The sequence below is a fragment of the Odocoileus virginianus genome, chromosome 17, assembly GCF_023699985.2.
Source record: "Odocoileus virginianus isolate 20LAN1187 ecotype Illinois chromosome 17, Ovbor_1.2, whole genome shotgun sequence".
Classification (NCBI taxonomy): domain Eukaryota; kingdom Metazoa; phylum Chordata; class Mammalia; order Artiodactyla; family Cervidae; genus Odocoileus; species Odocoileus virginianus.
The window spans coordinates 16400873-16424212 of NC_069690.1; the positions used below are offsets into that span (position 1 = coordinate 16400873).

General features: G+C 39.6%; 1 protein-coding gene across 1 annotated transcript in view; it reads left to right on the forward strand.

Annotated features, from left to right (window-relative positions):
• MYO1D (myosin ID) overlaps nucleotides 1-23340 on the forward strand; it is a 358148-nt gene that overhangs the window by 170069 nt on the left and 164739 nt on the right. The window contains exon 17 of the mRNA XM_070478704.1: nucleotides 1765-1972. Within this exon, the coding sequence (XP_070334805.1) occupies nucleotides 1765-1972 (208 nt within the window). The remainder of the gene's footprint in view (nucleotides 1-1764; nucleotides 1973-23340) is intronic.

Below are 23340 nucleotides of genomic sequence, written 5' to 3' on the forward strand. Positions count from 1 at the left end.
TTTCGAGGTCCAGTAGTGAAGAACAGTAGCCAGAAAATGAGATTGAGAAGAAATATCCAGAGACAGAAGGAATCCAGGAAGAGCATGCTGACCCAGAAGTTGAGATAGAAACTAGGAAAAGAGAGAAATATCAAGAAGGAGGAATCAGATGCCCCTTAAATATATATTATCTTAACCAGAAATGGGTAAATTCCTAAGAGGAAAATATGAAGATTCCTGGAAGGTGCAAAAGTAGACTTAAACCAATCCCTGGTTCTTGGGTGGGACAACTGGACATCATAGCCAAATTTAATGCATGGGAACCCAAAAAAATACCCGCAAGGATTTGTTTTGTGATTGTTTTTCCCTATGCAAATTGATTCTAAAATTCACATAGAAAAGTAAACATCTAGGAATATCTAGAAAGACCTTTAAAAGGAAAAGAGAGAGAAAAGACCACTGGATATTGAAATATAACCTCTATAATTAAAACCATGTAGTACCGATCGGCAGAGAGAGCAGTGAAACAGAACAAAAAGCCTAGAAATGAATTAAAGTACATATGAAAATTTAGCATATGATAAAATGGCATATTAACTCAGAGGGAGAAAGACTGACTTTTTAGTAAATAATATTGGAAGTAGCCTTTTTTCAGAAGTAAAGTTGGATCCATTCCTTATACCAAGATAAATTCCAAATGAATCAGAGCTCCGAATGTAAAAAATGGAAACATACAAATCCTAGAAGAACCCATAAGTGAATTACCCTGTAACCTGAGTGTGAGGAGAACCTTTCTCACTAAGATGTAGAATTCAGATGTAATGTGTGAAAAACGTACTAAATTTGACTCCATGTAAACAACTTTGCACCAGGGATAGGGGAAAGCACTGTGGTAGGCAGCCTTCCAAGCTGGTCCCAATGATCCCCGCTTCCCGGTATTCGTGCCCTGCATACTCCTTTTCCCAGGAGAGTGGGCTGACCCTCGTGAACTGCTTCTAGCCAAATGGAATATGGCAAAAGTGATGGAGTGTTGCTTGTGAGATTAGCTTACACGGGGCTGAGGCTTTGACTTCTGTCTTGCTCACTCTCAGCATCACCAAGAAGTTGGTGTGAGGTAAACTAACCTATGAGAGGCCCACATATGGAGGAACTGGTGGCTACTGGTCTGCAGCATTGCAAATGATTTTTTTTTCCCCATTTATTTGTATTAGTTGGAGGCTAATTACTTTACAATATTGTAGTGGTTTTTGTCATACATTGACATGAATCAACCATGGATTGCAAATGATTTTTGTGTATTGACTGTATGTGTAAAACACAACTTAATTTTTTTTTTTTTACTGATGATAGTTTTTCTGAAGATCTGGTTGATTTCCTTTGAAATGAGTCATGTTGTTCTTAAGTAATATTTTCAAAAACCCATGATAGAGGCATCCTTGTCTTCTTTCTGTTTGCAAAGAGAATGCTTCCAAGGTTGCCATGTTACAGATAATATTTGCTGCAAGTTTTGGACAAATAGCTTTTATTAAACTAAGGAATACCCTTCTAACCCTGGTTTAGTAAGAGTTATTACCCTAAAGGAGTATTGTATTTTATTGAAGCCTTTTTCTCTGTCTCTTGTGAGGCTAATGAAATTCATCTCTATTTTGAGTTTGCTAAGAAGTTTTTTTTTTTCTTCCTGTGAAGCATGAATTTTATTGAATAGCTTTTCTGCATCTATTGATACCACATGGTTTTTCTCCCTTAATCCATGTCCTGATTTGTTTGTTTGTTTTCCCCATCAAGGTACAAAATGATCTCTGAATTCACCTGGCCCAACCATGACCTCCCCTCAGACAAAGAAGCTGTCAAGAAACTGGTCGAATATTGTGGCTTTCAGGACGATGTGGCTTATGGGAAGACCAAAATTTTCATTCGAACACCCCGAACATTGTTTACCTTGGAAGAGCTCCGTGCTCAGATGCTTGTCAGGATTGTCCTCTTTCTACAAAAGGTAATCTTACATTTTCTATATGAGGATAAGGCTTTGATTTTATGTTCTTACAATTGAGTTGAATGCTTTCTTTGATTCAGGAAATGTTCACAGTGATGTATTTTTTTTGCATCTATGCATATCTTAGAGTATTTTCTATTGCCTTTGCACATGGAAAACTTACCTGAGTTCACTTTTTTAAAATATCTTTTTACACTTATTTTTAATTGAAAGATAATTGCTTTACAGTGTTGTCTTGGCTTCTCTAGTACACAACAACAAGAATGATTTTATCCTCCAAACGCCAAAGATATTTTGTCTTCTGATATTCAGAATCAGAGAGATGTCTGAAGTAGTCTGATTTTTGTCTCGTGGCTAATTGAATCATTACCCTCATCTTAACTGCATAGAGGACTTTTTTTCTGTCTTGTCATTCAAAAGCTTGACCAACTCGTTTGAAACCGGCGGTCTCACCCAATACGACCCACCAACAGCCCTTGACTGAAGTGTGTAGTGCTGACTTAGCCCTGCTCCTAAATCATGGTACCTGTCATCATTGATCTGTGCAGGGTCCCTTTTCATTTCATTCGTTCACTCAGACATTTCTTCTTATCCCCCTTACCCATTTCCATACCTTCTATATGAAATGTTTTGATGTAAAAACTGATACATGCATGCAAAAAGAAATCATGTCCCTCGGTGAGAATGGAGTATCCACCAAGGGAAGGGTGGCCGGCTGACCTGGCTGCTCCTCTCCAGGATGCCTGCCGGTTTGCACATCACCAGTTTGTATGTAGAGGTTACTAAGTGCCCACATCGTTTTCAGTATCATCCAGGTGCCTAAATTTTGCCAGACTAATAAGTATAATGAGATCACGCTGTTTTATTCTGTTTCCTCTTTCTCTGATTACCATTAACCTGGAGCATCTAATTAAATGCTTGTTTGCTTTCGGGGGTTACCTGTAAACTGCCCTTTCATAACTTTCATCCACTTTTCTTCTGGAGTTAGTATCGTTGTTTGTTGATGAGCAGGAATTCCTGGACTGTTTTAGACATTAGTCTCTCTTTCACTTCAGACATTATAAATATAGTCTCCTACTGTGGGGGTGCTATTGAACTTTCTAATATGCTTTGTTGAAGAGAATCCTTAATTTTGACATAATTAAAAATCTTCAACTTTTTTTGCCTCATACTTTGTGTTTTGGAATTTTGTTTAAGAGGACTTTCCTGGTCTCCAGATCACAAAGGTACTATTCTGTGTTTTCTTCTATGAACTATATAGTTTTACCTTTCACATTTAGGTCTTTAATCCATTCAAAATCCATCTGTGTATGTGGTTCTCTAAAGGAATCCAGTTTCACTTTCTTCTATATGATGAGGAAGTTTTCTCGGTGTCATCTAATAAATAATCTATTCTTTTCGTATTAGTTTGTGGTGCCACTTTTACTGTGTATGAAGTTTTTATATATGCATATATATTACGTGTATTCTGTTTCTGAGCACTCTGTGCAGTTCCATTTTTATATCTGCCTCTCATTACATTAAATGACAGTTTTTATTGTCATATGTCTTAGTATATGATAAGTCCATCTTCTGTACTCTTTTTTTTCCTACTCTTTATTGAGGTTGATTATTGTATACATAGACCTTTATTCTGTAATATGAATTTTAATGTGTATTTATTGAGTTCATTAAATTCAACAATACTGTTCATTAGGGTTGCATTGAATTTATAGATTAAATTGAAAGGATTAACATTTTTATAATATTAAGTCATCTTAAGAGTGTAGAATAGGCTTATTTACATCATTTTACTGACTTTTAGACTTAGGAGGGACCTTATGAATTCATGGTAAATTCCTAGGTGCTTTATTATTTTTGTAGCTGTTGGGATCTTATTATTGTGTTTTTACTAGATTTTCTATGTGGCAATGTTGATGTAGAGAAATAGTACTGGCTGCTCAGTTGCTAAGTTGTGTCCAATGCTTTGTGATCCCGTGGTCTATAGCCATACAGGCTCCTATGTCCATTGGATTTGGCTTATGTTGGTTTATCTATATCTAGAATGAAGCCTTTCTTGATTCATATTTATTGATTCTATTCAGTTTTCTGGGTAAAAGATTACATCTTGTGCAAATTATGAAAGTTTTTCTTCCCTCCCAATTGCCAAGATGTTTCTAAGTGTTGGTCTGGTTCATTTATTTTGCCTAGAACTCAGAAAAAAACTTTTGGAGTGGAATCTTAAAATTCTCTTTCATCTTAGAACAGTTTTCTTCTGTTGATTGTTTTTTTTTTTAATATTGCCTTTACTCTGTTCTGTTATCTTTCTTAAGACAGCTTGTAAATTTGCAAGTTGAATCTCTGTTTTTTTGTCTGCCATAGTTAGTTGTTTTCCCACATCTGTTCTGTATATATCCAGATCCTTGCTTTTGATCTTCAGTGCTTATCCGGGGGATGTTTTGTTCTCACAGATCTGACACTTTGTGTTTCTTCTTTATACCTAGCTGAGAGATTGACCAGATCTAGCCTTTGACTCTAAACCAGGATGACCCTACCTCTCAGTTTGATTGGAACTTTCCTGGTTGATGACTGTTGTCTGTTATAAATATGAGTAATGACCCTATCAGTCTCAAAAGAGTTCCCTGTGCTATACAACAGGTCATTACTAGTTCTCTGTTTTATATGTAGTAGTGTGTATATGTCAACCCGATTTCCCAGCTTAACCCTCCCTTCCCACCTCCTGGGAACCGTACATTTGTTTTCTACATCTGTGACTCTGTTTCTGTTTTGCAGATAAGTTTATACCATGTTTTTTTAGATTCCACATAGTAAGCATTTTCAGGTTTCCCTGATGGCTGAGTGGTGAAGAACCCACCTGCAATGCAGGAGACACGGGTTCAATCCCTCAGTCAGGAATATCCCCTGGAGAAAGGAAATGGCAACCGACTCCAGTATTCTTGCCTGGGAAATTCCATGGATAGAGGAGCCTGGCAGGCTACAGTCCATGGGGTTGCAAAGAGTTGGACACAACTTAGCGACTAAACAACAAGCAGTGTCATAGATTTGCCTTTGTCTCGGCAACTTCACTCAGTGTGACAGCCTCTATGTTCATCCATGTTGTTGCAAATGGCATTATTTCATTCTTTTTTATGGTTGAGTAGCATCCCATTGAATCTTGTCTCTCAGAATTTTAGTGTGCTCATCTGGTAGCTTCCTAATTAGAGGATGGTTGTGGTTTGATTATGAGATGGTAGCAAAATTGATGCAATCTCAAAGACAGTATGGGCTTCCCTTGTGGCTCAGCTGGTAAGGAATCTGGCTGCAATGCAGGAGACCTGGGTTCGTTCCCGGGGTTGGGAAGATGCCCTGGGAAAGGGAACGGCTACCCACTCCAGTATTCTGGCCTGGAGAATTCCATGGACTCTATAGTCCATGGGGTTTCAAAGAGTCGGACACAACTGAGTGACTTTCACTGTTACACCACAAAGGCAGTATAGAGTAGAACAAAGGAATGAGTGAAGGAGAAAGTATGGAAAAGAGTAAAAGGGATGATGGAATGCCAAGAAAGGAGGAAAAGACCTCAAGCTGTGAAATAAAGTACTCAGAATGTAGGCTAAAATGATATGTGATTGTTTCTAATTTTAGAGTGGAGTTCTAGATGGAATTATAGGGTAGTGAATGACCTTTTTTATTTTATAATAATAAATTTGGTTTTCCACTAGCAAACTGATACTGTGTAAATATTGTACAACATATAGGGTTCTTTTATCAATATATCAGCAATGTTTTCTTATAGTTCCTTATAAGAATTGGTCTGTTTGGGGTCAGATTTGGATTTATATTTTCTTGAAAAATCATTCAGTTTCTCAAATTTAATTCAGCAGAGTTGAACAAAGTTGTCTCTTATGTTTCTTTTCATTTCCTTTGTTTTTTCATCATTCCCTCAGGTCACTCATTTTGTGTATTTGACTGGTACTCACTCTTTATTCTTTATCAACTTTAGTTAGTAATGCATTTTCAAAAACCAACTCTCTTGTTAGTACCACCATTTTCCTGTTTCTAATTTATTGATTTTACTTTTTATTTTCATCAATTCCTCCTTTTTTGGAATGTAAAAGAAGCAGCAAGCAGGAGATTCTCTTCCTTCCAGTTCTGGAGTTGTTCATTTCATGCATTTTATTCTTTCACAGTTATTAATAATGGACTATGGAATTTGTTCTGAGAACCACTTTTACTATATCTATAGGATTTCATGCATTATTATATCTAGATATCTTATTTCCAAAAAAAATGTTATTTAAAAAAATTTTTTAAAGTAACTTCCAGGTGATAAATGTTTTGAGTGTATTTTTTTTTTCCATTTTCTGACTTTTTTGTTAATTGTTCAGTTCAGTCGCTCAGTCATGTCCGACTCTGCGACCCCATGGACTACAGCACGCCAGGCCTCCCTGTTCATCACCAACTCCCGGAGTTTACCCAAACTCATGTCCATTGAGTCGATGATGCCGTCCAACCATCTCATCCTCTGTCATCCCCTTCTCCTCCTGCCCTCAATCTTTGCCAGCATCAGGGTCTTTTCAAATGAGTCAGCTCTTCACATCAGGTGGCCAAAGTATTGGAGTTTCAGCTTCAACATCAATCCTTCCAGTGAACACCCAGGACTGATCTGCTTTAGGATGGACTGGTTGGATCTCTTTGCAGTCCAAGGAACTCTCAAGAGTCTTCTCCAACACTGCAGTTCAAAAGCATCAATCCTACAGCGCTCAGCTTTCTTTATAGTTTAGCTCTCACATCCATACATGACTACTGGAAAAACCATAGCCTTGACTAGATGAACCTTTGTTGGCAAAGTAATGTCTCTGCTTTTTAATATGCTGTCTAGGCTGGTCATGACTTTCCTTCCAAGGAGTAAGTGTCTTTTAATTTCATGGCTGCAATCACCATCTGCAGTGATTTTGGAGCCCAGAAAAGTAAAGTCAGCCAATGTTTCCTCTGTTTTCCCATCTATTTGCCATGAAGTGATGGGACCAGATGCCATGATCTTAGTTTTCTGAATGATGAGCTTTAAGCCAACCTTTTCACTCTCCTCTTTCACTTCCATCAAGAGGCTCTTTAGTTCTTCTTCGCTTTCTGCCATCAGGGTGGTGTCATCTGCACATCTGAGGTTATTGATATTTCTCCCGGCAATCTTGATTCTAGCTTGAGCTTCCTCCAGCCCAGCGTTTCTCATGATGTACTCTGCATATAAGTTAAATAAGCAGGGACGACAATATACAGCCTTGACGTACTCCTTTTCCTATTTGGAACCAGTCTGTTGTTCCATGTCCAGTTCTAACTGTTGCTTCCTGACCTGCATATAGGTTTCTCAAGAGGCAGGTCAGGTGGTCTGGTATTCCCATCTCTTTCAGAATTTTCCACAGTTTGTTGTGATTCACACAGTCAAAGGCTTTGGCATAGTCAATAAAGCAGAAATAGATGTTTTTCTGGAACTCTCTTTTTTGATGATCCAGCAGATGTTGGCAATTTGTTCCTGTGCCTTTCCTAAAACCAGCTTGAAAATCTAGAAGTTCATGGTTCATGTATTGCTGAAGCCTGGCTTGGAGAATTTTGAGCATTACTTTGCTAGCATGTGAGATGAGTGCAATTGTGTGGTAGTTTGAACATTCTTTGGCATTGCCTTTCTTTGGGATTGGAATGAAAGCTGAGTTTTACAAATTTGCTGGCGTATTGAATGCAGCACTTTCACAGCATCATCTTTTAGGATTTGAAGTAGCTCAACTGGAATTCCATCACCTCCACTAGCTTTGTTTGTAGTGATGCTTCCTAAGGCCCACTTGACTTCACATTCCAAGATGTCTGGAATTAATTAATTTTTAGTCTTACTGAATTTTGATCATGAAATGTTAAACATACTATTTGTCATTTCTGGAATTTATTGCATTTGGAGGGTCTAGTGAGCAGTCACGTTTTAAATGTAACTTGATAAAAGGTGTATTTCCTTCTTCTTTTTGATATTTTTATTGTGAAAAATAGCAAATATTCACAAAAGTAGAAAGAGTAGTGTCCCCATCTCTTTGCTTGAACAAGGATCAGTCTTTTACTACTCTTATTTTATCTAGTGTTCACCACATGTTTTTATGTATTTTTGGTCTGGTGTTTTTAAAAGGAAATCTAAGTTATGTTATCATTTTGTCCTGACATACCAGTACCAGATAAGGATTTTAGTATGCTTTTATAATACTATACAAAATTAACAGTGATTCCTACACATTCCTACAACCTAATGTGTAGTTCATGTTCCTTATTCCCAGTTGACTTAGAAATGTCTTTCTACACGTGGTTAGAGATTTGAGCTAAGGCACTTTCAAGAATGGAACACAGTGATCTTTATCACATTAATTATGATTTCCAGTGATGTATCATTTCATCCTTAAAAAATGTATATTTTAAAAACTGGCCTGGTTGGTTTATTCTGAATAGCAATTTAATATTACTTGTATGTTCTTATATTTGTTAAATTTGCATTTTACACTCTCCCATTGTTGGATTATATTATAGCCCCAAACACACAAAAGATCTTGTGAAGAGTTAAAAGTGGTTCATTAAAGCATGGATATGTCATGAAAACAGCAAATTCTGAAACTGGGAATAATATCATCACTATTAATTATAAGTAATCTCAAAGATTAGTATAGGTCTGAGTAGAATAATTTTGTAAATCAGCCAGAGAAAAAGTGTGAATAGAATCATTATCTGAAAATTAGAGTGTATGTGTGTTGTTATTCACTTGGCCCTGTTCCCTGATATATTGTTTATGTGAAACTTCATCAAATAGTAGCATGAAGCTGTGGGCCTCTCACATCCTTTTCAAACAAAGCTCCCCAGCTTCTTTGAGAAACCAATCAAGTGTTTGATTTCTCAGACTAAAAGCAAAATAATTACCTCTCATATGAAATTGATTACTTTTGCCCTTAAAGTGTTAAAGAAAAAAAACCAAGACACCTACTAATACAGTAGTTAATCTTTACTGGCTGACAGGCGCTGTTCTGAGCCCTTAATATATATTTTAAGTGAATCTTTACAAGAGCTCTGCAAATGAGTGTCTATCACTATTTTCATCTAAAAAGAAAGGGGTCTCAAGCCACCTCAGTAGCCAGAGTACCTTGCTGGAAATCACACCAACAGTGAGCCCCACAGCCGGGGCTTGAATCCAGTGGTCCAGCCTTCTGCACACACCCTTTTCTCCATGATTCACTTACACCATAGCAGCATCGTTCCATGTGCACTCACCCCCTATGGAAAAACAGGTATGACTTACACTATTGAAGAAAAGTTTGTAAAACCAGCCTCAAAGATGATGACGGCATCATGCTCGAGAGAAAGAAGAAGGTACTTTGGCAAAATTCCTTTATTAAATGACCTGAGTAGACACCTAGTGGTGCCTGAGTCATTGACTCTTGGATGTATGAACTAAGATATATCTTCACTACAATGGGAAGGAAACTGCTATTTCCTATATGAATCAGCTCTTGACATAGGTGCGGTAATGAAAAGTGATCAGTGACTCTTTTACTGAGAATACATGCTCCAGGAGAAGAGATTTTTGTTTGTTGTAGTAAAAGTAACTTTCAAGCCATGAGTAGGTTGGGAAAGGTGTGTGTGGATGACTGTAGACAAAGCATAAGCCAAATTACAGGAAGGGAGGGGGAAGATTTCCTGAGTGATAAGAGAGGTTGCCCCCAATGCCAGTCCACTCACTACTTTATTCATGGGGAATATTTATGGTTAAAAATATGCTGCTTGACCATGGCTAAGTATCGAAAGAAATAAAGAAAAATGTGCCCTTGATCAAATGATGATATGTCTCTTCAGTAGGAGATGAAATGGGTAGCAAGTGTCTTTTCCAACACTGTGATGTATGGTTGGGTGGGAGAAGGGCACTCATGCATTTTCAATGAGTAATAAACATGGATTTTCCCATTCATTACTGAAGAGGGATGTACAGTGAACAAGTCAGGGCTTCACCCAGAGGACGCTGACAACCCAGTCAGGAGGGTGATGTGTTAGCACTCAGACCAGTGCAGTTGAGTAATTATGACTCTGTTGAGTAGGTAATGACTGCCAGGTGTGCTCAGAGACCAGCCACCTACCTGAGCTAGAAGAGAAGGCTTTCTGGATGAAGTGAGTGAAAGTGAAAGTCACCCAGTTGTGTCCGACTCTTTGCAACCCCATGGACTATACAGTCCATGGAATTCTCCAGGTCAGAGTACTGGAGTGGGTAGCCTTTCCCTTCTCCAGGGGATCTTCCCAACCCAGGGATTGAACCTAGGTCTCCCATATTATCGGTGGATTCTTTACCAGGTGAGCCACAAGGGAAGCCCAAGAATACTGGAGTGGGTAGCCTATCCTTTCTGGATGAAGGAGAGAGGCCAAAAAGTTTGAGAACCACTCTGTCAAGTTCACATTTTACTCAAAGTCCATTTGTAGGGAAGGTAGCTCTTCATCTCTATTTCATAAACCATTTGTACAGGTTGAATTGTTTAGAGTTGGGTCATTGGTGTCATAGCAGTTAATTGTGGCTATGGTTATTGGGTAAAATAAACTTCCTATGACAAAAATAGGGAGCAAGTTTTTCTACAAAAATATTCAAAAATATTTAAACACAAATATTCAATATTGTGTTCGATGATAAATGTAGACTAGTCCTAGCCCTTGGGATTATTAATACAAAAACTGCCACATCAGTGTTGGAGGAATGTTCCTAGACAGCTGGTGCCACTACCAACTGAGAAAGAGAGAAAAGGAACAGAGGCAGGAGCATATTAGGAGGAAATTAATAGTTTGGGGCATAGTTCGAACTGCCTCTGAGACATTCAAGTCAGGATGCCCAGCAAGTGGGATGTATGAGTCAGGAAGCAAAGGAAGTGGCCAGTTTTAAGGAAGAAGGGTTGATCAGCAGTGTCAAACACAGAGTTATGCAGCTAAATAAAGGGCTGAAAGTGTCCACGTAATGTGGCCATTGGGAGATCGCTTGTTTATTAATAACCAGAATGTCAAAAATGATTGGGGTGGAAGCAGAGTAAAGAGGAGAAGAAAAACACATGCATATCAGAATCCTCCAGCAAGAAAGTGTGTGTGCACGCGTGTTAAGTCACTTCAGTCGTGTCTGACTCCATGCACCCCTCTGGACTGTAGCCCCCCTGGCTTCTGTATCCATGGGATTCCCCAGGCAAGAATACTGGAGTGGATTGGCATGTCCTCCCCCAGGGGACCTGCCCCGCCCAGGGGTCAAACCCGATCTCTTACATCTCCTGCATTGGCAGGCAGGTAGTATCACCTGGGAAGCCCCCAGGAAACTGTGTCAAACATTTATTGGTAAATCGTGGTAACAGAAATAGGTATGGGAAAGGATGTATGTTCTTAATGAAGAAACCAAGGAGTATTTCTTACCTGCAAGACATTTAGTAAATGATTCTTGAATGTTGAAGCATTACCCCTACATGTGTTACTAAGCAGTGACGTTAAAATAACATTACTCATTACAAGTCATTGATTTTTATTATTGTGGAGAAAATTTCTGTTGATTTATAATGTCGGCCAGTAACTGATGCCATTTAGTGTTTACATATTGACAAATGCAAAGCCCTTTTAGAACAATAAAAATGCTTCAGCAGCATTGGAACGACAGAGCATCCTTTTCCCTCCCTCCCTCTCTCCCTCTCTCTTTTCCTACCCCCACCCACTGTCTTCCTCCTCCCACCCAACTGATGAATAAAAAAGATAAAAACATATATGGAAAGTAATGACGACATGTCAAAAAGAATTTGTTTCTTATTTATCTCCTCTCAGATAACTGCCAGGAAGCGACCACTGCCACCCCTTCCCCAGCCTGCTGCCCTGTAAGTTGCAAGCAGATGATTTGCTCTCGCGAAAGAGCAGCAAATCCGTTGCCTGGGTGATATCTCATTACTAAGGCAACCAATTTGGTGCATCAGTGTGAATCCCAATTTTAAAATGTAATTATGTCAAGATATGTACATATGCTTGAGATTTGCTTAAAAGAAATCTGTTCCCCCTTGGAAGAAAAACATCTCCTATGTTAGTTGAAAGAAAGGAGGAAATACTTTTTTTATTCTTTGTTCACTCAAATACCTCTTTCAGCTGAGCTCCCCACCATGCTTAGTGAAGGAGCTTGCAGTGGTTCTTTCTCACTTTTTTTTTCAACTTGAGATCTTCCCTTTCCAAGACACTTCTCTCTTGAGACCTGTCACTCATAATCTAGCAGCTGTTGTCTCCATGACAACATTTTCTGGCCCCTAAAAGTGGTGAAAGGAAAAAAAAAACCAACTCTGGCTACATTTTCCTGGCACTTTTCTTTTTTAATTGCTGGAAGCTCAAGAAATTGACTCTCTGCAAGGAATTAATTAGTGAAGGGGATGTGATTTGATGAATAGGTGTTTACATTAAATTAAAAACTAGTGAACAATTCAGTGAGGATTGCCATTCCAGACTCAAATGAAATATCCTACAGATAGGAGGCGTACACCAAAAGCTCATCTGGAGGAAGACAGCCACGTCAAGCAAAATACCATCAAATCACTGCTGAGCAGTTAATTTTTCTTCCTCCTTGACAAAAATTATCGTTTAAAAATTAAAAGCATATTTGGGTGCAGGGAGTATTTAATTACAAACCTCATGAAATAATGAAATCCAGGCAACTCATAAGTTTTGCATTTGTTGAAGCTTCCAGGAAGCTCAGGATTCGGGTTTGTACGCAAATCCAGGAACCATTCTTAGTTGGGGGTTTCCAGTGTGACTCACCCTTCCTACTGACACCCCACCCTCATTGCCTACCTGTTCTTCTTTATTACTCAGTTGGGTGACTGTGTAACACTTCCCTGGTAGCTCAGATGGTAAAGCATCTGCCTGCAATGCGGGAGACCTGGGTTCGATCCCTGTGTTGGGAAGATCCCCTGGAGAAGGAGATGGCAACCCATTCCAGTACCCTTGCCTGGAAAATCCATGGACAGAGGAGCCTGGTAGGCTACAGTCCGTGGGGTTGCAAAGAGTCGGACACGACTGAGCGACTTCATTTTCTTTCTTTGGGCGACAGTGTCGTCTAGGTACCTCCTATGTAAGTTCCCTCTGATTCTTTGGGAAACAATTGGGTGACAAATATTAAAGGCAGCAAAGAAAATAGTATAATGAGTATTCACTATCTAATGGCCATGCTGATAGTTCATGTAAAATATCACCCCCCCCCAAAAAAAGGTGATTTTCAAAACTTTTTTTTTTCAAAAAGTACATGCTTTTGCCACATATTTCATTAAGCCAAGACACTTTATAGGCTTCCCTGGTGGCCCAGCAGTAAAGAATCTACCTGCCGCAATGGAGAAACAGACATAGAGAACAGACCTATGCACACGGGCGGAGGAGAAGAGGGGAAGTGGCGATGTGTGGGGAGAGTGACGTAGAAATGTACAATACCGAAGGTGAAATAGAGAGCCAGTGGGAATCTGCCTTACGACTCAGGGAACTGAACGGGGGCTCTGGGACAGGCTGAAGGGCAGGATGGGGAGGGACGTGGGCCGGACGTCCGGGAGAGAGGGGACATGGGTGTACCTATGGCTGATTCTTGCTGATGTGTGACAGAAAACCACAAAATTCTGTAAAGTATTCATTCTTCAATTAAAAAGTTAAAAACAAAGAATTCTACCTGCCAGTGCAGGAGACTCGGGCTCAATCCCTGGGTCAGGAAGATCCCCTGGAGAAGGAAATGGCAACCCACTCCAGTATTCTTGCCTTAGAAATCCCATGGACAGAGGAGCCTGGCGGGCTACAGTCCTTGGGGTCGCAAAAGGGTTGGACACAACTTAGTAACTAAACAGCAACAAGAGCAAGACACGTTGTGGGTGACAAAGTACATTCTCATGTCCTAGTAGGTATATCGCAGAATCTGTGTGATGTAAGCGTAAGGGCTGTGATGTTAAGGTTCACTTTAGCTTTCTCTTGCTACAGCAAACGTACGTAACTGCTACCAAGAAATCGAAGTGTGGCAGAAATGGCTTATATTCTTTGTCCTGGCACATTTAAACACATTCTGCTTGGACTAGTAAGTTTTGCTAACCAAAATAAAAAATTTATGAAATATTCAGCACGTTCTGGGATATGTATCATTATTTATTGCATATATTTAGAGCCTACAGTTTCTGTTTATGGGGTGACATAGAGTGGCTTTAAATGCTATCTTTTCAATTTCAGCATGTGCAGAATATAAATACCTTTAATGTACAAAGGCCCTTCCAAAGAAATAAACACCTAACTAGAAAATGGAGGGGGAATATAAACAATCAGTCCACCAAAAAAATAAAAAATAAAAAGGGAAAAATGGCCAGCAAACACATTTTCACCTCAAATACTTGAGGGTTTTTTTTCAATCCTACACAGTGTTGCTGAGGATATGTTTACTGCTGGCAAGAGAGTAAATACGTGAGAACTTTCCAGACGGTAGTTTAGCAATGTGTTTCCAAAAAAAATCTAAAATTTGGTTGGGTTTGCCTCTAATCTAGCAATTATACTTCTAGAAATTTATAGTAAGGAGATTCTTGAGACTTTATGTAAACATTGAGTTGTAAGAATTTTCTCTTCAGTATTTCTCATGAAAGTGGAAAATGATGGAGAAAAACATTGAGTCATATAAATTATGATACATCCATACAGCAGAAAACTAGCTGTTAACAAGGACAATATAAAGAAATGTAATCAAGTGCTCACGATAAATGTTAAATGAGAATATATGCTACAAAACAGGGTGTTTGGTGTGATTTCTTTTTAACCACATTCATTCTAGAAGTGCCCACACATGCACACAGGTGCATACGTCCATATGCAGACTCAGGAGGAACCTGAGTCATTCCTTTGTGGAGCTTCATTAAAATTTAGGGCTATTTACATTCAGTGTTTTCTGTCAGAAAGTCTTAGTATTGCCAGGTGTTCTGTGGAAGAGTCAGGGCAGAGAACCACCCAGCTGATGACTTATAAGAGGTCTTCAGGGACTTCCCTGGCGGTCCTGTGGCTAAGACATCTCTTTCCAGTGCAGCTGGTGTGGGTTCGATCCCTGGTCGGGGAGTTGAGATCCCATATACTTCACAGCCAAAAAACCAAAACATAACACAGAACTAATGTTGTAACAAATTCAACAGAGACTTAAAAATACTAAAAACAAACAAAGCACAAAACCCTGAAAAAAGGTCTTTAGCTCAAAAGATTCCTGTTGAATTCTAAGATTTCTGTCATCTGCAGATCATTCGTAATTTTGCACATTTTGTCTTCTCTCCTGAACCAGATGATAAATTGTCGGGGGAAGCAGTGTCCTTTTGCTTATTTGTGCTCACCCAGGGGCCTCAGCCGGAGAAGGCAATGGCACCCCACTCCAGTACTCTCCCCTGGAAAATCCCATGGACAAAGGAGCCTGGTGGGCTGCAGTCCATGGGGTCACTAAGAGTCTGACACGACTGAGCAACTTCACTTTCACTTTTCACTTTCATGCATTGGAGAAGGAAATGGCAACCCACTCCAGTGTTCTTGCCTGGAGAATCCCAGGGACGGGGGAGCCTGGTGGGCTGCCGTCTATGGGGTCACACAGAGTCGGACACGACTGAAGTGACTTAGCAGCAGCCGCAGGGGCCCCAGCATGATACCCTGCGCACAGTGGCTTGGATGGTGTTTTGCCAGTAATAAAATTATTGTATCGTGATTCAATACTCAGTGCTCCGGGAGTTATAAAGGTTTCCTATAGCTGTGTTATGTTTCTTAATACTTAAGAGCTAGTCGTGTGCATTTAAATGAGATACCTTCATCATACCAAGCAAATGGAGTAATTAGTTGGCATAAGAGTTATTCCCAACTGGGAAAGAAGCCTTTAAGTTTTAACTCTGCTGCCCGAGTTAAGAATCACTAACTTCTGTGTAATTTTTTGACTCTACTGCTGCCTAACCAGCAGGTCGTTGTTAGCTTCAGTCAACCACAAGGCACTTGGGGTCCAATCTCTGCTCAGCACTTACAAAATGAAATGTAGTGGCCTCTCTGTTCTTCCGATTCTTCATCTGTAAAAGGGAAATCAGAGCACCCACCATACAGTACGGTTGTGAGTATTAAATGACTTAATATATTCAACATACTTTGATCAGCTGCCTGGCATATGGCAGCTACTATTGTTTGCTATAATTACTAACATTGGTTATTGTTAACACTAATATTATTATTGGTTTGGGTATATATCAGTTGACCATTGGCATAACTGTGCCACAAACCACCTATATTGGTTTCCTGTGGCTGCTATGAAAATTATCACAGACTTAGTCACTTAAAACAACAGGAATTTATCCTTTCACAGTTTTGGAGGCCGGAAGTCTGCAATCAGTTTCACAGGGCCAAAATCAGGGTGTCATCAAGGCCACACTTCCTCTAGTGGTTATGGGAATAATCTGTGCCTTGCTTTTTCCAGTTTCTGGTAGCTGCCAGAATTCCATGGTTGGTGGCTCCAGTCTCTGCTTCCATAGTCACATGCCATCCCCTCTTCCTCTTCAGATCTCCCACCGCCCCCCTCTTATATAGATACATGTGATTGCACTTAGGGTCCACCCAGATAATCTAGGATAATATACCCATCTCAAGATCATTAACCTGATCACAACGGCAAAGTCCTTTTTTTGTGTCAGATGAAGTATCATTCACTGGTTTCAGGGATTGAGAGGTAGATATGTGGGAGGGAGGATTATTCAGCCCACCAAACCACTCTAAACCTTAGTGGCTATAGCAGTCAATATTTATTTATTCTTCATGCATCCAGGGTTTGGCCATTTTTGGCTGAGCCCATCCCAGGCCGTGGGTTGACTACAGATTGGCTCCACATGTGGCTTGTTTTTGCTGATGTAAGTAGAGCCTGGGGCATGTTCTTCTCATGATAACAGCAGATGCCTGAGAGGGCACAGCTGACCACACAAGCACATTTCAAACTATTGAGGTCACATGTGTGGGGTAACCACACACTGACCAAAGCAGGTCACATCAGTGGGGTGACCCATGTAGATGAAGAGGAAAGGAATGAATTTGCTATAGTAACAACCTAGCTCAGGGTTTTCTGTAGATGACAGTAAACTTACAGCTATATTAACATACTTCTTTGGAAGAGGAAGAAAATCTAGGATTCAAAGCAAAATTATTTAGTAATAAGCCAATTTTCTGTAGTTGTTATTTGATAGTTAGGTCAAGGAGCTATGAGTTTTTGTAGTCTTAGCCTGGCCAAATAAGTACAGTCTTGAATGTGATGATCCCAGAAAACTTGTTCCATGATTGTGGGTTTAGAGGATAGACCTCCACAGACATGGAAACTCTGAGACTCTTTTGAGCTACTTTCCTCCTCTTGCCATAATGTAGTGACTCAGTGGACTCCACGGACATATGAAAAAGAAGCAGTTTTCTGTGCCTTTGGAAGAATAGAGTATCTGCTGGATCACCTCTCCAAAAGAGAGGAAAGTAGAGAATATCTGTCAGCTGCTGAGTTAAAACCAAAACTACATTAATTACAGCAGCAGTCCTCAAACTTTTTAGCACCAGGGACTAGTTTCATGGAAGACAGTTTTCCTACAGACCGAGGTCGGGGAGGGAGATCATTTTGGGATGATTTAAGCATGTTACATGTATTGCACATTTTATTTATATTACTATTACATTGTGATTTATAATGAAATAATTATACAACTCATTGTAATACAGAATCAGCAGGAGTCTTGAGCTTTTTTCCTGCAACTGGACATTTGCGGGTGATGGGAGAGCGATGGGGAGTGACTGTAAATACAGATGAAGCTTTGCTGGCTCACCTGCCGCTTACCTCCTGCTGTGTGCCCTGGTCCCTAACAGGCCACGAACTGTGGCCCAGGGGCATCTTCTCAGTCATCCTTAGCCTGTGAGCCTGAACAGCTAGTTCATCTAAGTGGTCTGACCCAAGAGCTGGTTCTTTATCCATCCGTTGTAACTTCATTTTTTTCCATTTGAGAATTAGTATATAATAGTCGTGGGGATTCCCAGATGGCGATGGTGGTAAAGAACCCACCTGCTCGTGCAGGAGAAGTAAGAGCTGCCGGTTGAATCCCTGGGTTGGGACGATCCCCGGGAGGAGGGCATGGCAACCCACTCCAGTGTTCTTGCCTGGAGAATCTCCATGGACAGAGGAGCCTGGCGGGCTACAGTCCATGGGGTCACAAAGAGTCGGACATGACTGAAGCGACTTAGCGTACACACGTACAATATTTGTATATTTGAATTTGGCAGAATTTCCCAGTCTAGGGTTTTCCCCACCTCTTTCCTCTCATTCCAGTAATAGAGGAATCAGATTTTTCCTACGAGCCTAATGAAATAAATAAAATAATGCACAGTAGAGTTTATGGGCTCTTTCTTGGTCACTTTGGCTCCAAGAATGAGTAAAGATGTCACAGGTCGCATTTTCCTTGGTCTCTTGATGAAATGCAGTGACACTGGGGGGTTGACTTCTGTCCAAAAATGGAAGGGGGGGGGGAGGCTGGTGGAAGTCAAAAGGGGAACTTTTTTGTGAAAAATCTGGTAACTGGGATGAACAAGCAATTGGGAACTTAATCTAGAATATTCATATTTTCATAGTTAGAACCAACTTATTTAAGATGAATACTTATGTTTTTGGTGAAACTCTTTTCATGTAAGTAGAATATTCACTGAAAAGCAGACTTTTTCATGCATCAGGCCCCTCACTGACAGATTGGTAGCAGTTTTCCAAGTCAGTGCTTATTCATGCTAGACTGCTCTAGAACCATCAACCACTGACGCTGGTTTTTGAGATTCCATTAAGACTTGAGAGCTTTGTGGCAGCAGCCATGTGCTTCTTCTTGAATGTTTCATCAGTTGCTTGGCTTGTCTGTACTGTTGTGCAACAGAATGACTTATCTGTTTCTCTTAGGTGAGCTCTTAAGCCCTAAGGTTATTCGGCTTAGGGGGGACTTTTTCACAGATAAGCAAGTCTTCTTTTTAAAACTTATAATAAGAGATCTTTAGTGTATTCAAGCCAATGTATATACATTCATTCAACAAGTGTGTTTATTGCCAGGCACTCTTAGGAATCACAGTGATGAACATAATCGAAATAGTCCTTGTCCTCATGGGGTATACATTCTAATTGAGGAGTAAGACCAAAAAAAGTCAACAAATAAATATAAACTGTGTAACAGTTATGAAGGAAAGGAAGGACTGAGTTCCGAAAGTCATTCAGAGGTCAAGGGAAATGGGCTGGTCAGTGAAGACCTCTCTGAGGAGGGCAACATTAAAGTAAGATGGCACTAGTGGTAAAGAATCTGCCTGCCAATACAGGAGATGCAGGAGATGCAGGTTCGATCCCTGGGTTGGGAAGATCCCCTGGAGGAGAAAAATGACAGCTCACTCCAGTATTCTTACCTGAAAAATTCCATGGACAGAGGAGCCTGGCGGGCTACAGTCCATGGGGTTGCAAAGAGTCAGACAAAACTGAGGCCTGAACACATACTCACAAAGATTGAGAAGGGGCTGACCCTAGGGAAATTCCAGGGAGAGAAGACGCAAGCTGAGGAAAATTCAGAAGCAAAAAACTCCACAGCAAGAAAGGGTCTGAACCTTCGGAAGGCATTTTCAGAAATATCACCACAGCGTCTGTGCTTCTGTCACTTTTTGTTGCTGATGCATCCCTTCCTTCAAGGTTCAGTGCAGCGGGAGTTCTCTCTGTGAAGTTTTCAGCTGAAAATTTGGGTTTGGATTTTTTGGAAGGATGCCTGAAGGGCAGCTATAGAAGAGTTCCATGAAATATTGATCACAGGCCAGTTGAGATGAGTGAAAAAGACCAAAAAGAACGGTCAATTCTGATGGTCCTAAAATATTTCACAGGCAAGATCGAGCTGTTTATAGACAGTCTAACACTGGTGTTCATTCGAAAAGCACTCTGATTATTCTCTAAATCTAATTTATGGTTACTCTGACTTTGTGTGAAAATGCTGATTTATTCCTGCCTGGAGAATCCCATGGACAGAGGAGACTGGCAGGCTGTGGTCCACACGGTTGCAAAGAGTCAGACAGAACTAAAGAAACTTAGCATGCATGCATGCATGCTGATTTATTATGACTGTATATTAAAATATATAGAATATACCCTTTCCACTGTTGCTTATGCCTTTTGTAGTCAAATAATTTTATGTATGTGGGTATTTTTTTTTCTTGATTCTTCCCCAGTGTTTTGTTTTTTTTTTTATTCAGCTATTTCAGGGGAGACATCCCCATAAAGATTTCCAGTATTAACTCTTCTTAATGGCTGACCAGGTAGGATCTGACTTAGATTCAGTCCACTCACATAAGTCTGATCCAAATAGAACATTTCTCCCATCATATTCATCAGCTGAAACTGGTAACTCATTTGTATTTCAAAGATTCCAGACCTTCAGGGGGCATTTCACACATCTTTAATTATGGAAACTACTAGAGTGGACATAATTTCCTGCCATTCATGAAATGATTGTGAAATAAAGGCTCTCTCCTGTTTGTGATTGAGCCCCTTCCCCACCCCACTCCAGACCTTATATCTTAACTAAACAAATTCATTTCATGGGCACATATTTGATTCTTTAATATTTATTCTGTTAAGTCTTCATTGAATTTGTTACAACATTTCTTCTGTTTTATGCTTTGGTTTTTTTGGCCACAAGACCTGTAGGATCTTAGCTCCCTGACCAGGGATCGAACTCCCACCTCCTGCATTGGAGGGCAAAGTCTTAACCACAGGACTGCCAGGGAAATCCCCCAGATATTTGATTTTAAAGTAGGGAGGGGCTTGCTGAGTTTAGCAGCAGCAAAAGAAGAATCATAAGGGCAAAGATTGATAGATAGCGCAGCATAAACCTTTACAATTTCTGGGTCTCAAAAATTATTGTTGTAGCAAAATTGTGTTCAGTTGCAAGGAAGGGAGAAAGCAGGAGAAAGAGAGGGGCAGGGGAGAGGCAGGGAGAAAGAGGAGGGAAGGGGGAGGGAAGGGAAGGAGGGGGTGGGGAAAGAAACCTTAGTTCAGTCTGGTGAGTGTTAAAGGATTTCATACAACAGGAAGCTTTCTGGATCATCTTCACTCTCAGTGTGGCTCCCCCTTGTGGTTGCAAGATGGCTGCTAACAGTCAGCAGCCATATTTACTTATTCAAGGAAAGAATTCACTTCTAGAGGTCCTTGGGCTTTCTCTCTGAGGAGTGAGACATTTTTCTTTCTCAGCAACGCCTAGAAAATGTCTTCTCATGTTTTATTAGCCAGAACCAAGAGCCATGGCCAGGAGACGGTACAAGGCAAAATGCCCAAAAGTCTTTGTAAATGTAATAAAAGGTTTAACTTACTTCATATATAAAAAGCCCTTACAAATCATGAGGTGAAATTACGAATATGTGATGGACAAGAAAAGGTATGAAGAGAGAATTCACCAAAGAAAAAATTCAAATTGCTAGTGAATTTTTTAAAGCAACATTTCCTAATCAAAGCAGTTTAATCATAGCATATACAATAGGTTAGCTTGTATCAATTTAGTTAATTCTTTTTAGCTCTTCAAATGGTGGAGTTTGGTAAAGAGTACTTAAATATGTGGCAGTTGGAATTGGGTAATGGCAGCAGTTCTCCTTTAGAATTAGAATAGGTGCAATGATACTCCTAAAATGGTATTTTTAAAAGCAGAAAACACCAGAAATACTACGCATGGTTAACTGAATTATAGGCATGTTTCTTGTTGAGTACTGTGAGGCTGTTCAGAATCACATTATAAGAAGATATTTGCTCACATGAGGAAATGTGCTTGATGTATAAAATAAAAAGCATTGCAAAGCCCTTTATGATTATTGTGTGTTCTCAATTGTGTTTCAAATACGTGTGTAACCAAAGAAGAAAAATGAGTACATTTGGCTGCACTCAATTTTTAAAAAAAAATAACTTCTCTATGGTAGTATATTATAAACAGTATCAAAAGATCATTGGCATACTGGAAAAAAATATTTAAACACTAATAACAAAAGAATGAGTCCCTTAATTTATAAAGAGCTTGTACAAATCAGTTTAAAAAAAAACTAAAGAAAATGGATTGAAAAAAAGAGAAATATGCAGTTTATAAAAAGGAAGTTAAGTGGGAAACCAACAGGGCCCTACTGTATAGCACAGAGAACGCTGCTCAATGCTGTGTGGCAGCCTGGATAGGATGGGAGTTTGGGGGAGAATGAATACATGTGTATGTGTGGCTGAGTCCCTTCACTGTCCACCTGAAACTACCACAACATTGTTAATTGGCAATACTCCAATATAAAATAAAAAGGTAAATAATTTCATTTGACAAAACTATATTGTATTTATATTAGTTGGAAGATTATATTCCTATTGATATTCATTTTAAATCTGTTCCAACTTGATTGGTATATAATTAAGAAAGTTTAGTCTTCAAATACTGTGTTATAAAACATTTCTTGGAAAATTAATAGATCAGGTACTAGAATTTTCCAGATCTGTTTCTAGTAGGATTTTCAGTAATTTAGTGATAGCTGTGTGCACAAATATAAAACCTCAACATCACTGAGAAAACCTAGCATTTTGCTCTAGATTTTTCTCTGAATAGCAACATTTCTGTCTCACCCACAACACATTCTAGCATGAGCTATTCATTATTCTGACCATGTGGCACCTACTATTATGATAAATCATGCACACAGAGAGTGCACTTGTATTCTCTTTCCCCCTCCCCTCTGGCATTGAGTAATAACCAGGAGTGATCTTCATAGTTATTTAATCATATTATGTTCAACTTGTATAAATTTGAACTGTTGAAAAAATATCTGTCCTTAGTAAGTGTTCTTCTTATCCTGTGATTCCTCCTTACATTCATTACAGGCCAAGACAGAAAAATGGAAAGAGGAAGCATATTTGATGTTTATCCAAGTCATCTGAAGGACCTTTTCCAGATTACTTCCTTCTCCCTAGATTCTGAAATTCCTCTCCAGAAAGCATCCTTACTCGTATCACCATCAGTGTGGACCCTGGGGACTGATGGCATATTTGGGGTACAGGGATACATTAAAAGAGCCAGACTCAGCAAAACCCTGTTGGCACCAGCACCCATTGCCTGCAGCGAGAGCCAGGCTCCTAGCAAGAGCTGCAAATATTAATTGCATCCCTGTGTAGAAGCAGTTTTAGGTCTGAAAAATGACTGTTTCTCAAAGCCAAGCATTTGCCAGCAAAATATGTTTGACTTCAAGAAACTTACGTCAGATGTATGCCCTGCTTTTTTAATGTTGAACTATTAGAAAAAGAAACATAAAGCAGCAAG